This window comes from Coenobita brevimanus, chromosome 71 (genome assembly GCF_032717465.1).
Source record: "Coenobita brevimanus isolate Jiangsu-jjx chromosome 71, ASM3271746v2, whole genome shotgun sequence".
Taxonomy (NCBI): Eukaryota; Metazoa; Arthropoda; class Malacostraca; order Decapoda; family Coenobitidae; genus Coenobita; species Coenobita brevimanus.
Window position 1 is genome coordinate 48,870,120 of NC_137024.1, and position 19,795 is coordinate 48,889,914.

Below are 19,795 nucleotides of genomic sequence, written 5' to 3' on the forward strand. Positions count from 1 at the left end.
GAAGGAATATGGTGATAAAAGGGGAGACAAAGACATTAGTTATTTCATTAAAATATATTTATGCCTATTGAGTGTACAATGGGCCATTAAGGCAGACAACATTAATGGGTTTGAAATGTGCGGAAGGGAAGTTCTGTGACCTCCACCTCTCTTCCCACAGAGAAAGAGAGGAGGGGAAGATGTGTTGGAAGGAGAGGGAGAGGAGTTAACGGGAGAGAGACACGGGAATGAGTGGAAGAGAGACAAGGAAGTGTGGAGTGGAAAATAAAAGGAAGTATATATATAAATTGAGAGAGAGAGAGAGAGAGAGAGAGAGAGAGAGAGAGAGAGAGAGAGAGAGAGAGAGAGAGAGAGAAATGCAGTAAAGGAAAAGAAGATGGATGTTTTAGTTGATAGAAGAGTAAAAAGGTTGATGCAAGAACGAAATCGACACACACAAGAATGTAGCAAAGCATGACAGACAATCAGACATTGACATATTCTGTGCAGTGGAGGTCAGTGGTCCTGTTACGTCTCGGGTTTGGAACTAATGAAGCGAGATTCCAGTCTGTCTGATTGTTCCTGATTAGTTAAGTGATACCTCATTAGCTTTGGACACAGTGTAAGAGAGAGAGAGAGAGAGAGAGAGAGAGAGAGAGAGAGAGATTCCTGCTGATTACTTAGGATGTGATTGCCATAGAGATTTCAATGCTGACCAGTAAAGTGATCTAGCAAAGGACGAGGCGTAAAAGTAGTTTTGAACATTTCGAAACAGTATAAAGTGTAGAGTAAAATTGTACTTCATACTGAGAGAGAGAGAGAGAGAGAGAGAGAGAGAGAGAGAGAGAGATTTCCTCATGATGCAATGGCTATTTAGAAATTTCAGCACTGACCAAAAAATGATCTAGCAAAGGACAAATCGGAAGGATGTGTATACTTTAATAGTTTGGAAATATTGCAAAGAGGCATTTCAGAGAGAGAGAGAGAGAGAGAGAGAGAAAGAGAACAATTATCTAGCAAAGGACAAGTCTGAAGGATGTGTAGATATTAACCTTTTGGAGATTTTCTAAAGGGACTATTGAGAGAGAGAGAGAGAGAGAGAGAGAGAGAGAGAGAGAGAGAGAGAGAGAGAGAGAGATTCCTCATCTCATGCAATGGCTATTTAGTGATTTCAACATTGTCCAATAAAGTGATCTAGCGAAGGGCGTATCGGAAGGATGAATAAATTTTAGCAGTTAAGAAATATTGGAAAGGAGTTATTGTTATTGAGAGAGAGAGAGAGAGAGAGAGAGAGAGAGAGAGAGAGAGAGAGAGAGAGAGTTACTGTTATTGAGAGAGAGAGAGAGAGAGAGAGAGAGAGAGAGAGAGAGAGAACTGAGGGGCGTGGGGAATCACTCGGGGTATCTAAGCATGACGTCTGTTGTCTTGGAAAAATGAGGAGTTGTGGCAAGAATTTACGTCTTTTCGGTTCACACACTCATTTTTTAATATATCCCCAATGTACACTTTTCTCTCTGCCCCAGAATAATATTCACACCAACATCCGGACCCAGAGGATAATAATAATACTGTAATAATAATAATAATAATTCATCCATCATCCAATCCTACATTGCCCCAAGAGGAGCGTAGGAGCCTGGGGCTAGGCAGTTAGTCTCGACATTTAAGATGAGAGTGACCAGCCTCACTCATCCCTGAGTGGCATTACATGAGCAATCAACCCCAACCACCCCTTGGATATAAACCATCACAGGCTCTATCCGACTGGAGCGCAGTAATTACCCACTAAACCACCAGGTGCCAATAATAATGATAATAATAATAATAATAATAATAATAATTTCTTTCTTCATTCATCGTCTAATCCTCTGTTGACCCATGACAATAATAATAATAAAGATATTAATATGAAATTAATATAATAGTAGTAGTATTTGTAGTAATCATCATCATCGTCTTGGCACTTGTTCCCACCTGAAGATGAGATGACATAAATATGTGTCATACAAGAAATCGAGCCTGGTCTTTGTGTGTTGCTAAAGAACTCAGTAGACCACAACATCTATAATTTTTGTTTGTGGTTATTAATATCTGGTTATTAGTATGAGGTGAATCTGCAATATTCCTGTAAGAAATTAAATATGTTTTACTAATTCTTTGTGATAGGTGGGGGCTCTCACTATCCACTCACTCGATGTAATGCTGCTCTCGGTTGACTGCCTTTTCCTGACTTCCTTCCTTCCTTCCTCTTCTGTCTTTCCTTCATTCATTCCTTTCCTTTCCGTCTACAGATGACTCTGCACTGAATGATAAGCTAAATAGTTTCCTGTACACCAGGAAACCATTCACTACGCTGGGTAGTAACCATATAACCAAATTATGGCGCCTTATGGTTTAGTGGGTAATTAGGTCTCACCAATCGGATTGGGCCAGTGCAGGTTTTCTTCCAAGAGTTGGTTGGGGTTTATTGCTCACGTAATGCCACTCAGGGATAAGCGAAGCTGGTCACTCTCATCATAAATGTCAGGACCGACTTGCCTAGCCCCGGGCTCCTATGCTTCTCATGGGGCAACACAGGATTAGATGACGTATGTTTGTATGTCTACTAATCTTTCGACATATTTCTTAGCAAGCCACTGATTAACCACTTAAATACCGTTTACTGGATTTATTTATATTTTTTTAAATTTACTTTTGACTAACTCATGCTACTCCAGACGTTATTGTATAACGTACGAGTGGCCTCGAGGTGACAGGTCCTTGAGAGGTGTATCGCCCGTGCAGTTCGGAAAGTATCTGATAAGCTGACTAAAAGCCTCTGGAGACAACAAGCATTAACTTAAAAAGCACGCCTTCGTACTGAAGGAATTTTAAGATTTGTTTTGGAAGTTGTGGATCACTTTATAGGTCAGCGTTGAAGTCACTAAATATCTGTCATTTAGTACTCTCTCTCTCTCTCTCTCTCTCTCTCTCTCTCTCTTCATTAATGATGGTGTACTGAAGGTGCTGCGTGTGATAATGGCGATGAGTATGTTATTGTGATGGAAGTAATGGTGTTTTTGTGGTGGTGGTGTGCTCGTGATATTGTGGTGATGGTGGAGTTGTGGTTGTGGTGTTGATCATGTTATGCTGTCGCTGTGGTGGTGGTGCTTTAGTGATGGTATTGATGGTGCTGTATTTTAGTGGTAGCGGAGTGGTTCTGGTATTATGGTGATGATGGTTGTGGTTCTGATTGTACCAGGAGTGATCATGATGGTTATGGTGGTGGAGTAGCAGTAGTTTGGTGGTACTTCTTTGGTATTAGAACTTTCATGGTAGTGATGATGATACTGTATTGTGTGTGTGTGTGTGTGTGTGTGTGTGTGTGTGTGTGTGTGTTTTCTTTTTAGGGGGAGGGGTGATGATGGAGAGATGTGGTTATGATGTTGTACTGTTGTGGTGGTGGTAGTGTGTGTAACAGAGCTATCGTGGTGATGTGGTGAAGTTATGGTCGGTGGTGATGATGATGGTACTGTGAGTGTGATGGTGGTTTGTTTTATTGTGATGATAATGGTACCATTGTGGTCGTGTTGCTATGTTTGTAGTGGTGGTAATGTGGTAATGATGCTGTCGTGGAAGCCATGTTACTTTATATGATGGTGGTATTATAGTGATGGTGATGATGGATGATGATAGTGATGTGGTGGTGCCGTTATGGTGAGGGCGTCTTCAGCACCTGGCAGGCACGGACGATGGCTTAGCACGAGGATCCAACCGTGGAGAGGGTGTGTGTTGGGGGGGGGGGGCAGTAGTAGTAGTAACAGTAGTAGCAATAGCAGTAGTAGTAGTGGTAGTAGTAGTAGTAGTGATAGTAGTAGCAGTAGTAGTAGTAGAGATGGCAGTAGTGGTGTTGGTGGTGGTGACGCTAGTTGTTGTTGTTGCTGTCGTTATTTTTACGTCACGCAAAACGAAGATCAGGATGTTACTCTCCATACTTTTCGGGAGCCTCAGTGACCGCTTGCCATCTGAGGAGCGTCATGTGGCCGCCCTCTGCTCAGACCCCGCCAGTCAGATACACGGCAGATGGCGGCCCAGCACAGGAAGAGAAAATAGCCCAGCTACCCGATTGGATGCTCCGCACACTGACGGGAGAAGTGATATGGATGTGAGATATTACGGTAAACATATTGCGACCTACTGAGCTTCTGGAAGTGTAAGCGAGCAGCATATGCGAAGCTGAGCTTTTACGAAAAATAAGATACATTTTTTTTTCGTTTGATGTTAACATGATCTTGGTATATAGATTTTGTTTAGTGTACGATGGTCTCAGCTACATTACAGTTAATTTCCTGACAGTGATAACACTGATATCGTAAGAGAATGTTTCTCACCGTAACACTTCGAGCCTCAGGAAGTCTTAGCTACTGGTTTGAACGCCAGACAATTTTAGTATACTTTGGAGAGCCCTCTCAGCTGGAGGAGTTAGAATTGCAATCATTTTATTCTCAGTCGTAAACACTTACCAGTGTCTGCATAATCCTCCCCACCTCCTCTCTCTCTCTCTCTCTCTCTCTCTCTCTCTCTCTCTCTCTCTCTCTCTCTCTCTCTTGCTGAATATATATATATATATATATATATATATATACCGTATGTATGTATATTTGTATGTCATTTGATCAGTTACACACACACACACACACACACACACACACACACACACACACACACACACACACACACACACACACACACACACACACACACACACACACACACACACACACACACACACACACACACACACACACACACACACACACACACACACAGGGCCATCACGAAGGAAACTCAGCACCATCTGCTGTTGTGTGACGCAGCCACTTCAACATTTTTTAGGTCTTTTTTATCGAGGGATTCACGCGAGGCGGCTGTCATGATAAATGGATTGGTGAGGGCTGGAATGGTGATGGAGGAGGAGGATAGAGAGGAAAAGCAAAGGTAGATTGGTAGGGATTGGAAGAGTAAAGGAAGGAAGAAAAAAGAGACCAGCGAGAGTTGGAATAGTGATGGGAGGAAGGAAGAGGAAGGGCGAGGGAGTAAGAAGATTTGAAGTGGATGCAGAAAAGGGGGAGGAAGGGAGGGAACGAGATTGAAGAGGAAGAGGAGAGAGAAGAACAGCTGGGAACGGTTAAATAGGAAGAGAAATGAATGAATAGGAAAAAAAAGGAAACTGCTGATTGATGATGAAGAGAGTTAGAGAGAGTGTGGGGTAGCGACATCGTGCATTGAAAAGAAATGGAAGTGGAAATAGAGAAAAACAATACTAAGGAGAGTTTGCAGTGGAAGATAAAGATTTAAACCCTTCACTTTGATGACGTAGTTTTATATTTTAGTTTTGTCACCTTCAGAAGATTTTGTTCAACTAACGATAGCCCTCTAGTAGTGAAAATGTTATTGAAGGATATATCTACCTACTCCCATTCGAAAAATCTTTCCTTAGCTGAATATAATCGTCTGCAGGTTGTAAGAATAAACTTTATTAAAAAGTATCACCTGATTAAAAGAGAAAAGACATCTAGTTCCTCTGTTACTGATATATATATATATATATATATATATATATATATATATATATATAATCACCTGGCAGCACAATAGCAATACAATAGTGGCACTGGTTTAATATTTCTGTGACTGTATAACTGTTAAATTTTAATAATCTTATATTTTAGAATATTGTATCTATTGAATTCTTTTCCTTTTATATAACTTTATGGCGTTTTCACATTTTTCTGGGTAGAGATTGATGAGAGAAAGCTTTCCCTCTTGAATAACAATTATTCTATGACTTCTTTGTTAATGCCGAATCGCCACATAAAGAACAATGTGTCATTGTAGTCTGTTTATCTCTTTTAATCTGCAAGTCTCATTCCTCTGACAACCAGCCTTCAGCCTTCTTTAATCAGCATACTCTATACCTTCTGTTACTTCAGTCCCCATTCCAGTTTTCCATAGCCTCCTTTCTCGTTCTCCCTCTGTCTCGTAGCGCCACAATCTCTTCCCCTTTCTCTTTGTTAACAATAGTACTTATCTTCCGGAGTCCTTTCCTTCCATTCACAGTCCCTCCCTAGAGCTATCATTTTCTCTTCCCCTCCTCCCTCCCACTCTCCTACCACCCTTGCCTATCATCTCCTTGCCATCTCAACCCTTTCTTTGTCTCCCTGCCTCCATATCTGCCGTGTCACAGTCACTCCCTCCATTTGGACTCCTTTTTTCTCTCCCTGTATATCTGCCCTCTTGTTGTTTCCTTCCCTACATCCCTCCTCTCTCTCTCTCACTCTTTCCATCTGTACCTCTTCTTTCTCAACCACCATCTCCATTCCTTCCTTTTCTGTTGTTCCCTTCCTTTCCATGTCCCTCGCTCTCCATTTTACCTCCTCCCCCTGCCTCTCTCTCACATTATACACCATCCTCCTTTTTTTTCTCTCCTCTCTTCTCTTCCCGTTTTCCATACTCTCCTGATCGTGACCAGAGCCTGGATACCACAATATAAATCTTAAAATATAAGCACTGACGACCGTATGCGTATAACTGACAGGGCGAAGGTGTATGAGGACCCGAATATACGATCATTCATGGAATTTTGTGGCATTGCATGTGGTTTGCCTGCATAGTGTGTTACAGAGGACTCACACACACACACACACACACACACACACACACACACACACACACACACACACACACACACACACACACACACACACACACACACACACACACACACACACACACACACACACGTTTTACTTTTATCAGATACTTTTATCAGAAGTGGTAGGTGGTGGCGACCATCATCCATTCACTTGAAGTTGCGCTGCCTACTTCTTACTTCACCTCTATCAGCCTGTTTCTGTGTTTGCCCTCCTTTCTTCTTTTCTCCCTTTCCATCCTGGCAGTTTTTATTACTGTCCTTCCCACTTTTGGTAGCTCTGCACTAAATGACAAGTGTAATGATTTCCTGTATCCTAGGAGACCATTTGCAGCGGCAGATAGTAATCATACATTCACATCATAGGGTGAGATGGAGTCTACAATGGTGCCCCTGTTAACTGAGTGTAGAGACGCAAATGCGGCATCCACCCAGAAATCAAACCTCCTCACATTTGCCCGCTCCTTGCTCTGGCGAAGCACTTTCAATTACAAGGGAGCATCGGTTCAGTTCACGGGGCAGCCCTAAAGGAACGGTTGCCTGCCTGTGGTTGATGGGTCTGCTCTGTCAAACAGACTGGGGTTGACCATCAACAACTTACGAGTACGTCATGAGTCCCACAAATAGCTCAGCATTTGGGGCTTACTTACACAGTCAGGATCCCAGTGTTCAGATTAAGGCTGTAAGACCTCCATACAAAGCTCTGAAATCCATATACGAGTATCTTCTGTACCGCTGTGCTTGCCACTCTCTACCTCTTACCTGAACATTTCCTCCGTACTTTCAAAATCAGGTTCTTGTGCGTTATCCCGAGGTGTCTGTACCATACTGTCTAGTATACTCCCTCAAGTAAGATTTAGTATTCCCTCATCGACATGTTTGTACTCTCACATAGGCATCTGTACCCTTTTTCCTTTGTACCTAGACCATACCGTCTGACCTAGGCATCAGAACCCTGTAACCTTCGTTCCAAGTCCTCGTACCTACAGCTCAGTACCCGCAGCTAGGCCTGTGTACCTCCTCCTAGGCCTATCTCCGCCATAAATCTCTGAGCAGTGGGCAATCGTCACGGCAGTAATGACCACAGAGCAGGGAATATTAGTCTCCCTACCCGGCCACCATTACCATAACAACCGCCGCATGGGTGTAATGGTGGGCAGAGGGTGGGATGGGGGAGTGAGAGAGAGAGAGAGAAAGAGATGAGAAAAGGAGGAAAATACAGGTAAAGGATGAAGGAGAGGAGATGGGACGGAGAATTTAAATGGAGAAAACGCGATAAAGATGTGAGTAAAGTGGGTACGGAGAGGTAAGAAAAAAAGGAAGAGTGAAAGGGGGAGTGGAGGAAATGAAAAGGTAAAATGAGAGGAGGAGGAAGAGGAGGAGGACGGGAAGGAGAGATGAAACAGAAGGAAGACGAGAGGGAGAGAGAGAGAGAGAGAGAGAGAGAGAGAGAATGAAAGATGAATAGGAAGAACACGAGAGGTTTTACAAAAGTGGATACGGCTGGTAGTGTTGGTAATACTTCTTGTGGTCTCGCCTGTCTGCCGAGCAGTATATCATTTTTCAGCGTCTGGTCTGTTCAGTATGATGACGTCTTAATAATTTCTACACTGGGGAGATATCTCGTACCGACGTGGTTAACTGCTTCATCTAGACCATTCGGTTGAAAGTCTGTCCTAAGCCGACTAAAATGGCTTTGAGATAGCGCGACTGTAGCAGACTTTATCATACTGGAAAGGTTAAACTTCTTTTTGTGTTTTTACCAGATTACGTCTTTTCAGTCATGTCTTATTCCATCTTTTCGCCTGCGGGTCTAGTGGTAATGTACTTTGGTTTGGGTGAAGGTCGTGCTTTGTGCGCAAGGGGTCAGATTCTCTGCAGGTAAACGGAGGTTGTTCATGTAAAATGTTGCCAGGGGCGTAGGTCGGCCTGCTACTCTTACCTGTTCTAAACTGCGGTAGCCAGGCTTCAGGCGCCTACATCCGGAAGGGGGTAATATGGCACTGGTTGTCGTCATACTTTTTTTTTTTTTTTGTCTACACTGCAGCCGTTTTACTTCTCGTTTTTCGTGCTTCAGTTTCTCCCTCCTTTGCACACCTATTTTTTTGTATGATGTAATATGTAACTTCTTTTTTTATTTCTCACTCAGTCCGTCTTTTTCAGTACTTACTGTATCTTCTTTGTCCACAGACTCGGGGTGGCGGCTCCGGGGCAGGTAGCGGTGGAGGCAGCAGCAGCAAGCGGCATAAGGAGGCCGCTGGCAGCAAGGATGGCAAGAACAAGGACAAGGTTAGGATGAGAGACAGACATAGGTAGATAGATTTATTGATAGATAGGTAGGTTGGCATGTGATTGGGTGGAGAAATAGAGACATAAACAAACACACAGATAGATATATGGAAAGATATATTGATAGATATACAGAGACAGATAATTATATAGATAGATTCAGAGATACGGGGTTGAAGGATAATGACAAGAAGAGGGAAATGGCGACAGGAAGAGACTCAAGGAGACATTGACTGAGAATGACAAGACCAAGGACAAGGTGAGGATGAGAGAGAGAGAGAGAAAGGGGGGGGGGTAGAGAAACAATTGGAAGGAAGGAGGAGGTAGTTAGAGAGTTCCTGAGGGATGAACAGAGAGGGGGAAGGAGGACAAGGAAAAGATATACAGAGATAAGGTGAGATGTGGAAGGGCATAGAATACACTGAGAGACGTCTGTGTGAGTAACATAGAGAGAGGGAGGAGCAGAAATAGAGGGAGAGAGAAATTTTTAAAAATGCAGCAGGTGTTTTTTTTGTATGCATAGCAGATTCACATACACATACACCGAAGTTTATATAGGAGAATCAGCTAAGTATCCCGTAGTTTACGTGAAGCTGAATTGAAAACTGCCATATTTTCCGAACGAACGTTGAGGATACACCGAAGTGTTCCCCAAGGTTAATATAGAGCCGGAAAGATTACTAGATTTGTCACTAGATCTTGTTGAAGGTAATCTTAAGCATTCATGAAGGTTGAATACTCGTATAACTGACATCATTCTCCGGATCGTTGGAACTTGTGCTGAATGGTAAATGAAAATCTGAATTAGAAAATTAATATAGCTGTAAGAGTACAGGTATAACTAACGCTTCCTTTAGTTCTGTTTGAAAATGTGTATAGCACTTCCTTATACTGAATGCAGAAGATATAGTAAAGTATTGATCTTATGCTTGAGTTACATTTTACATCTTCAGTACGACGTCTTTGACTGTAGACGTATAACATTCCTATAGGTTAAATATAATGCATACTTTTTAAACATCCCTCGAGAGATTAATGTTTAGTACAAGAAAAACAACTACCTGAATTTCATTAGTTGTCCTTCAGATTAGTCCACTGAAGCACTCCTGATTATTTATGGGGCAGATTACTTTCATCTTGCCCAACTCTTGTGAAAATAGGCTAGTTCACCCTCACGTGGATGAAACGGCGATAGTATTCATGTACAGGGAATGTCATAAGTTTTTGTTTAGCTGAAAGTGAGTCAGAAACTGAGAGTGTTGATACCGATACCATTATCTCGTCGTAGTCCAAACAATGCTGGTATTCTATTCCATCCATCGCCAAACGAATTTATTCACTTAAGTATGAGTCGTAGCAGCCTGAGAATGTTACGTGGCCAGGGAACATCACAGCAGAAGTAACAACCAATATTCCAATAGTTCTGCCCCACCGTGACCCACTAAAGCACTCCCCAAAGTCATATAGAACACTAATTTACCTCCAGCTGGCATGACTAAGTTGAGTGAGAGAGAAAATTACAAAAAGAATGCCAACCACCATTTCATTAGTTCCACCCGACGATGACCCAGTAAGCATTGTGGAAAGTTATATATAACACAGTTTGCCTCCAACCCGCCTGACTGGTGAGAAAATAGAACTGAATTTGAGAAAAAACTTGCAACTAAAAGACAAACCAACATTTCATTAGTTCTACCTGAATATGACTCACTAAAGCATTCCTAGAGGTCTTATAAAGCGCCAGTTTTCAGTTTGTATAAGACTAAGGAACCCAAGTGGCAACCAATATGTGATGTGAGAGAAAGAATCATATTATAACCAGCATTTTATCAGCTCCAGACCAATATAACCTTCTGAAACACTTGTTAGTCACATGAAGTACATTTTACTTTCGACTGGTAGGGGTGGTGTGAAAATGGGGTGGGCTAAGTGGCCGGAAAAATTACAGGAAACTACTGACAGTAATTTCATCAGTTATACGCCATGATGTTTCAGTGAAGAGCTCCTAAAAGCCATATACAGCATCAACTTACACGTCTTTCCGTCCGTTGTAATTGATGTGAAAATGGGATAACCTAGTGGCAGGAAAAATACCAGCAGATAACAGCCATCAATTAATTAGTTCCACTGAAGCTCTCCTGATTGCTCGCATTACCCCCAACCGGTCTGACTGGTGATATCTTAGTGTAACTGAGAGAATAGAGAGTTGTGCCTGAAGCCATCCTGAAGTTCATACATATCATAAATAACATGGAACCGGCATGTGTGATAATGTGCTTCATGTAATTTTGATGCGCACTTTTGGTCGCCCTCCTTGTGTTGTTCTTTCTTGCCTGTTTTTCTGGATCCTTCCTGCCCTATTTGTATTTCATCTGGGAAGTGTTTGAATGATGATGATAATGATGATGAATAGGAGGAGGATAATGATGACGATATGATATGTTGATGGTGTTGTTGCTGCTGCTGCTGCTGCTGGCGGTGGCGATGATGATGATGATGATAGTAATAATGATGATAACGACCCACACAGTGTAACAGCGACGTACAAAGAAAATATACGTGTATCATAATTTCAGTACGTATCCTAATGAAACCTGCCCAAAGATCACATACATATCGGCCTAATTACTCCGGACCGGCCAGACGAGTAATAATAATAATATATGGCGGTGTAATGGCCGGGTGGGGTAGCCTTGGGGTCGTGATGGGACTGGTGGAGAGTGTGTCCGGGGGCGAGACACGCTTGATCGAGTGGACCCGCTTGGTTGGCGGAGAGGAGGGGAATAGGATAGGACTGGGAGAGGAGCTGGGTTGTATGGAGTGGATAGTGTGGGATGGATAAAACATGTGAAAATGTTTGGGATTCGAAACACGCTTGTTTAGGTGGACCCGATTGACTGAGAGGGGGAAGACGGAAGGGGGGGGGGGAGGAAGAATTGGGAATAATTGAACTGGGGAATAAAGAGGGTGAGGATATAGGATTGATTTGGGTGGATAGTGTTCGGTACAGCTTGCACTGATAATGTAAGTGCTTAAAAGATAGGCAAGTAGATGGAGTCAGTTTACTGTGGGGAAGAGGGAGGGAAGGAGAAGGGCGGGAATGGGGAAGGGGAGGGAAGGGGTAGGAGTTGGGCAGTAGGGGAGAGGTAAGATTGGAAAGATGGGAGAGGAGGAGAGGGGATAGATAGGGTTAGCACTCGGAAAATGGGGAAGGGGAGGACTACAGAAGAGGAGGGGAAGGGTAGCACTGGGGAAGGAGAAACTGGGGTTGACTGAAAACGATTGGAGTTGAGAATGGAGGATGGAGCAAAGTGGATGTGACAGGATAAACATGGCATGAGAAAGTGTGTCAGGGGATCGAACACGCTTGATGGAGTGGACGCGGGTTGCTGGGAGATGAGGGGGTGAGGGGCAGAGAGAGGTGGGGGAGAGGAGGGCTGAACTGATGAGTGTATAGTGTAAGATGGATATTGTAACAGATAAGACATGATGCATTGGTTAGTTGAACAGAGGATGTAGAAGGTATAGATTAATTGGTGTGTATATAATACGATGGAAAAGGATTGGTATCGGTAGTATGAACAAAACATGACAGACGGGAGATATGGAGATGATGGGTGTGGACTGACCGTAACGTCTGATGCTGGATGGATGTGGTAGGATGAACAGAACATGCCAGGATATATACAGCTTGTTGAATAGAATGATCAGTGATGGGATCACATTTCAAAAGGAATCCAGGGTAGTAGGTATGAGGTAGATTGTACAGAATAGGATGGATGATGGGTGATGGATGAGGTCATATAAAGTAAATGAGGCTGGATTAAAGACTGTGGAACAGGTAAAGCAGGCTGTCAGTTGGTGATGATGAATTATTTTGTTGTATGAAAAGGAGGGTATGAGTAGGCCAGAAATGAATCAGTAATGCTGTTGGATGATACAGGATGAATAGGACAGAAATGGATGAATGGACTCGCACGGGCTAGATGACATTAGATGAAGGATTATGGAGCAGGATAACGTTGTGTGAAATATTGTAGGGTGTGAATTTGTGACGGTTGGTGATGTAAAATGAATATCAAGGGAATTAATAGAGCAAAACTGGATTGATGGTTACGGAGGACGATGTAGGATAGAATGGGTAGAGGTGAATGGATGGGTTGGCCCTGGAGAGATGAGATTGGATGAAGGGGTACGGCGCAGGATAGTGCTGAATGAATAGAATGTCGATACTGTGAAGTGGTTTAGTATATGGAAGAGAAGAAAGGTTAGATTCAATGCACTAGGAGCATTAAGTCAGATTTTTTTTTTTTTTTTTTTTTTTTTTAATGTTCCCCTAGAAGTAGAATGAGGGTGGAGTGGGGCGGGGCAGGGTGGGGTGAGTGGGGTGGCCGGCCATGCGAGACGTGTTCCACCTTGAGTGCTACTGAGTTTCACAAGGAGAGGAAGAAAGAGAAGAAAAAGATGTAAGAGGGTTAAATTTAGAACCTCACCTGACAAAAATTCTACTCTGAACTGAATAAAATAATCTGAATCGATTCGGGGGAGACCTCTTGGTGTGATGGGGTTAATGAAAGCTCCATCTAACTCCACCTGTACGAAGTCTCACCTAAGCTAAATAAATCGTCTGCAGATAGCGAGAATATAATAAAAGAGGTACCCTCAGAATGAAGGAGCCAGCTGTTCACCATAAAATTTTCAATTCCTTTTCTTGCGTATCATAGGAATTATATGCATTAAGATTAGATAAGTTAGCAATGCGTGGCTAGTCGTTTGTGCTGTTACCCTGACTGTTTATTAATCTTGTATTTTTTCATGAGGGCTTAGTGATATAAATCTCTAAAATATAATGTTACATTTACAGAGCATAAATGCTTATATGACGAATAATATTTTTTTTTTTTTTTTTTTGTACTGCACTGTTCATTCTGCATTTACATTTTTCACACTGTCTAACGTTCTGGCTTCTAATTTTTTTAGCGCTGTTTTAATCTCCACGTACCGCTTTAAATTGTTCATTTAAAAATTATATTAGTTTATTGTACTTGCACACTTATAGTCTTTACAATTTCTAAGGCTCTGGAATATTTCCATTAATTAAAACATGCACTTATTTTACCTGAGCAACTTTACGCATTTTACTGTATCTGGGCTAACCTTAGTACACTCGATCAAAAAACTTTCATTACAGCCCTTCATCTTACTTTTTCAATTGTGAACGAAACGTATAAAAATATTCTCCAGTAACTACTTATACTTGTACATGGCCAGCAATTTACTAAGAGCGACATGAAGAAAGAATTTAATGCAACATATGAAGTAAACAGTTCGTTAAGAAAAATTCACTTAAAGAAAAAACGTGATAGGCAACATAGCTCAGTGTGAAACCATCGGCCACCTGTGTAGAGGCAGTTTTTTGATCGTGTGTACAATACATCATCAGTAATTTTCCATTTCTAGTGTAAATTTTTTTTATATGTTTAACACTGACGAGTACTCGCATTTTTAGTTGCCTAATTTTACTTTTTTTTATACAGTTTAGTTGGGCAACTTCATACTTATGCAATATCTAACGTTCTTGTACATTTTTAGTTATTCATGATATTTTTTGTTCCACATGCAAGACTTTAGGATTTCATAGTACTGTATCTAACACTGTGATAGATTTCCAGTAGTTATGCTTCGTTGTATTATACATATGCAGTAGTAGAGGACTTTACAAGATAATTTTTTATCGCTTTAGTGCAGCTGTAGCAATTTTTTCGTATTATGGGTTTTACATATGCAGTTTCAGGGCTTATGAAAGTCTAATATTCATGTTTCTTTCAGGAGTCATGCGGCGGCCACAACAACAACAACAACACCAGCAACAGCAAGAGTGATGGCGGCCCTCAGAACCAGCCCTCCGACAGACGATCCATGAGCGTCGATGTGGAGACCGCCGCCCACATCTCGCCCACACCCACACCCACACCCACTCAGGGCCCGCCCACACCCCAGTATCCACTCACGGTTCACGAAAAATCCGCTCCATTCCCACCCACACCCAACAGTCCGCCCAATGCAGACCTGCCCGTAACCCACTGTCCATTAGCTGACCCGCCCACACCCCACGAACAACCCACCAACCCACCCACACCCCACGAACAACCCACACTGAAGCTGCCCACACCCCACAGTCCAGCTACTTCAGACCCGCCCACTCCCCAGGACCCGTCCACATCCAACGATCCGCCCACTGGAGACCCGCCCATTCCAGATACGTCCATTCCAAGTCAACTAGCACCAGACTCGCCCGCGGAAGTTCCCCCGGGCCCGTCTCAAGCTAATGACCTTCCCGACTCAATTGAAGCCGCAGAAACAGTCCAGCCCATACCCGATGAGCAGCACACCCCAAGCCAGGCCTCAGGAGAACCAGCCCAAGAACCAGCCATGATAACAGCCCAGTTACATCATCCATCACCTCCCATACCGTTCACTGATAAAATAGTTCCCCTCGATACATCCCCTCACCAAGATCTCTCCGTCCAAGCTCCTAACGAACTCCAGCCCTCGGAATCTCAGCCCTCAGACCTCCAGCAGCCCTCTGCAGTTATGGCAGCTGAGGTGGAGGCCCTGAGACAACAGGTGGCTCAACAGAATGACGTTATTAATAGTCTGAACCAACAGATCGAGGAGCAGAAGCAGGAATTCGAGGAGAGGAGCCAGGAAATTCTAAGGGAGATGGAGGAGCAGAGGGAGCTGTTCGAGGTGGAGAGGCAGGAACTGACGGAACATATCGAGGAGAAGGAGAAGCAGGTTGAGGAACAGGGGGACGTGGTGGAGGCGCAGAAGCAGGTGATGGAGGAACAGAAACAAATAATGGAGGAGCAGCAACTCAGGATCCTCGAACTGGCAGAGGAAGTTATGGTGAGGAAAATAGCTGTGTTAAGGCCTATAGAAATTATTTAAAAACTAATGGAGAAAAGTATAGGAAGTATCTAACACGGAGAGGGATACAGCACTTCTGATAATTATAAATATTATCATTAAAATGTGTGGAAAGTATTTAACAATTACAGTTAGGAAGGTAGCAGTTTAAATTCAGTGGAATCTTTAACACTCAAGTAACACTCAATTTAATGCGTTCAATAGTTAAAAGATCTGTGAGGAGTGTACAGCACTCACTGGTGAAGGATACAGGAGTTTAACTTTGATGGAAAATAGTTCAGCTTTCAATTTAACATTCGAGGCAAAAGATACAACAGTTTAAAGTTCTGTGGGAAGTGGAACTATGTTACCCTTGTGGTAAATAATCATGTGGGAAAAATTAAAGCTCATATTAATGGATAGAAGAGTTAAAATTTGAGAAATGTTAACGCTCGGCTGGTAACAAAATCACTGGTGTCACGCAGGATTATCTGGTATACTAATCATGCAATTCCATCACAGGGGAAATAGCTGATTATGCTTATCGCTCGAATTAACGTAAGTCTCGGTCGCCTCGCTGAGCTCATGGCACAGCCGGGATCTCCTTTTACGTTTAACTAGGATCCATTTCGGCACTGTGACGTTTTTCGTGTTGTTACCACCTGACGATTTATTCAGCTTGGAAGAAATTTTCTTTATACAGAGTTTAATGGAATTATTCCTAACCCCTTCACTACGAGAGGTTCCTCAATTATATTAAATTGTCTGAAGGCGGCAAGAGTAAATAAAGTCATCGTAATGAAAATGTTAATTTCTGACTTCAGCTGACACCCTGATTATGAAAGCTGTTCAGGCTGCTTGGGCTATCGTAATTCTCACATCAGTGTATAATAAAATACAAAGATAGTCATGGATGTCATAGTTTTTTATAGCTCATTTTCAGGGCGTTGTACTCACATTAGAGAATAATCCACTTGCACTTGCAAATAGCATCTTGATTAGTAAATTCTGCTGATATTTAGAGATCACCGTGAATAATGACACACCAGTTAATGGATCGGTGTTAATCTACCACACAAGAAACCAGTTACATCGTGGCCTCGCCTTCAGTTGTCATACCTTCAAAACGAAATTGGTGACGAGCTCTATTTGGCAAAAGTAATAACATTTTTTGTGGGCTTCATTGACTGGCAAGGCGTCTGGACTATTATCAGTTACTGTACTTCTGTAATTTGACATTTCCCTGACCCCTCATCAGTATCTTGTATGAATTTAACTAGGTCACTACGATCAAGTCTATAAATATTTTATTCCTAATATCTTCAGACGATTGTAATAAGCTAAAGAGAGACTTTTTTTTTTTTTTTAACCCTGAAGGGATATGATATAACCTTCACTAAGTCTTTCACAACTAGAGCCTGTCAGGCCGAACGAAATCGTCTGACACCAGAAAGAAAATTAAAATGGTGTCATCGTACTGGACAGCTCTCTTGGCCGTCATCCATAACCTTTAAATGTAACGCTAGCTGTATAAGTTTCTGATATAATTAACAAATTTTCATAAAACATTAGAGGTGCTTTGATATTCATCAGTAATTGTTTTACTTAATCAGCTAGGCAGTTGTCTGGTCCTTCATTAATAACGCTTTAATGGAACAATAAAGACGTAATAGTTTCAAGTCTCTAATCATTAACTACAGAATCAGCTTGAAAATTGTTTAGTTTTTATCAGCTTCATTGCTATGTAACAATAATTTGATAGTTCTCTAATGTCTTGATATATCATTAACTCTGTAAGTTGTAGGTCAGTCACCAATAATATTTTCACTTATTATTAACTCGATAAAGAACGTGAACTCCTGAATATAAAATAAAAATACTTGAGCTCTCATTAGCTGCAGCACACACACACACACACACACACACACACACACACACACACACACACACACACACACACACACACACACACACACACACACACACACACACACACACACACACACACACACACACACACACACACACACACACACACACACACACACACACACACACACACACACACACACACACACACACACACACACACACACACACACACACACACACACACACACACACACACACACACACACACACACACACACACACACACACACACACACACACACACACACACACACACACACACACACACACACACACACACACACACACACACACACACACACACACACTATTAAGTCAAAAAGTGTTGTTTCATCAAATACTGAACCTACCAATAATGGGCAGCTGGCAAGGTGTGTGGTGTGTCAGTATGTCTTCTCATTATGGTGTCATCTGTGCCTCACCTCATATGGATTGAACGCTCCTCCCTCACTACCTTAACAGCAGCTCCACCCTCCTGTGACCGCCTTTTGCAGCTCCAGTCCACCATGACCCATCCAAGACTTAGCCAATCTGGGCACTTTGGTATCCATGCAGCAGTTTTGGGCGAATGTCACAACGCGGAAGTTCATGCGAGACGGCCGTGAAAAGGAAACACTTATCTATAATCTTATCTTGCTCACCCACAGTCATTCCTTCCATCACTGTTCAACTCCCAGGATTTATATTTAGTCATATCACCCGCCATCCCCAAAACTCGACAACAAGCTGTGACCAACCCCCTCATTACGATGACGTCGCATTAAATTTATTCTTGTTATCTCTCGGTGATTGTGTTCAGAGTAGAAAAGACCCAGTAGTGAAGGAATGAATGGGACTAGATACCCATCAGGTCATAAAATCTCTCTAGACCTAAATAAAATTGTGTGGAGATGGCAAGAATAAAGTAAAAAGACGTCATCGTTTTGAAAAGGCTGATTCACTTTACATCCCCGAGGTAGTGGAGATCTGTATAATACATTTCACAAAGTAAATCTGCTGTCTCATTTGCAGGCACCTGAAGTGTTCGTTGATTCATTAAATGTGTGTTATTAAATACAGCAGCGGGAAATAAACACGGGGTCTGAGGTGTATGGAGTCCCCTTCATGTATTCACAGATCCACTAACCTTTAACTAATCAAAATTCAGCTCATAAGTTCTCCTGAATTTACTTGCTTTACATTGCTTACTTTTTATAATCTAGGAGACAGAGCGTCTCTTATAGGCGACTGGGTTAACATCAGAAAATTCTGTACTGTTGACTTATTCCCAGCAGTTTGAGTACGTCTTATATATATATATATATATATATATATATATATATATATATATATATATATATATATATATATATATATATATTTATTTACGTACAATTTGATTCAACTAAGGACATGCCCCATGTGATTAATAAGTTAATACCAATCCTTTTGTATCACTTCATACATATATTTAGACTTCTTGTTTTTAATGGATCAAAAACGTCTGGTCTTTGTAATTTATCTGATATAGTGGTCTCTTCTTTCCCCATGACCAACGACGCCTCAGTCCATTTAGTTTACTAGCACTGCAGGGGATTTCCTACCTAAGAGCAGTAACATTTATCGTGGATTCCTCTTTCTCCAGAAGCAACAGCATGTATCTTGCATTACGTTGGAATCTTCTCTACCCAATAGAAACAACAACAACAACTCCCTCATAATACACATTCATTTAACTCACATTAACCCCAATGACGCATTTTTATCATATTAGGTTCTTTTCCCAGGAGAAACAACACTTCCCCTTGGTAATACGCTTTCATTATATCGACTTCATTTTCCCAGGAACATGAACCCTTCGCCCTGGGGAATATACCGACTTTATGTTATATCTTTTCCCAGGAGCATCAACATCCCCCCCTGCGCAATTTACTGACCTTAATATATTAGATCTTTTCCCAGGAGTATCAACACCTACCTCCTCGTAATTTAACTGCATTACATTAGGTTCTTCTT

At 42.0% G+C, this 19,795-nt stretch overlaps 1 protein-coding gene across 7 annotated transcripts in view; it reads left to right on the forward strand.

Annotated features, from left to right (window-relative positions):
- The window catches only part of LOC145406856 (uncharacterized), a 560,030-nt gene that overhangs the window by 362,744 nt on the left and 177,491 nt on the right, over positions 1 to 19,795 (forward strand). For all 7 annotated transcript variants that reach the window (XR_013898600.1, XM_080277963.1, XM_080277968.1 and 4 more), the window contains 2 exons: positions 8,861 to 8,959; positions 14,789 to 15,868. Coding sequence is in view for 6 of the 7 variants with exons in the window: in XM_080277963.1 (XP_080134089.1) it covers positions 8,861 to 8,959; positions 14,789 to 15,868 (1,179 nt within the window). In the remaining variant the exon portion in view is untranslated. The remainder of the gene's footprint in view (positions 1 to 8,860; positions 8,960 to 14,788; positions 15,869 to 19,795) is intronic.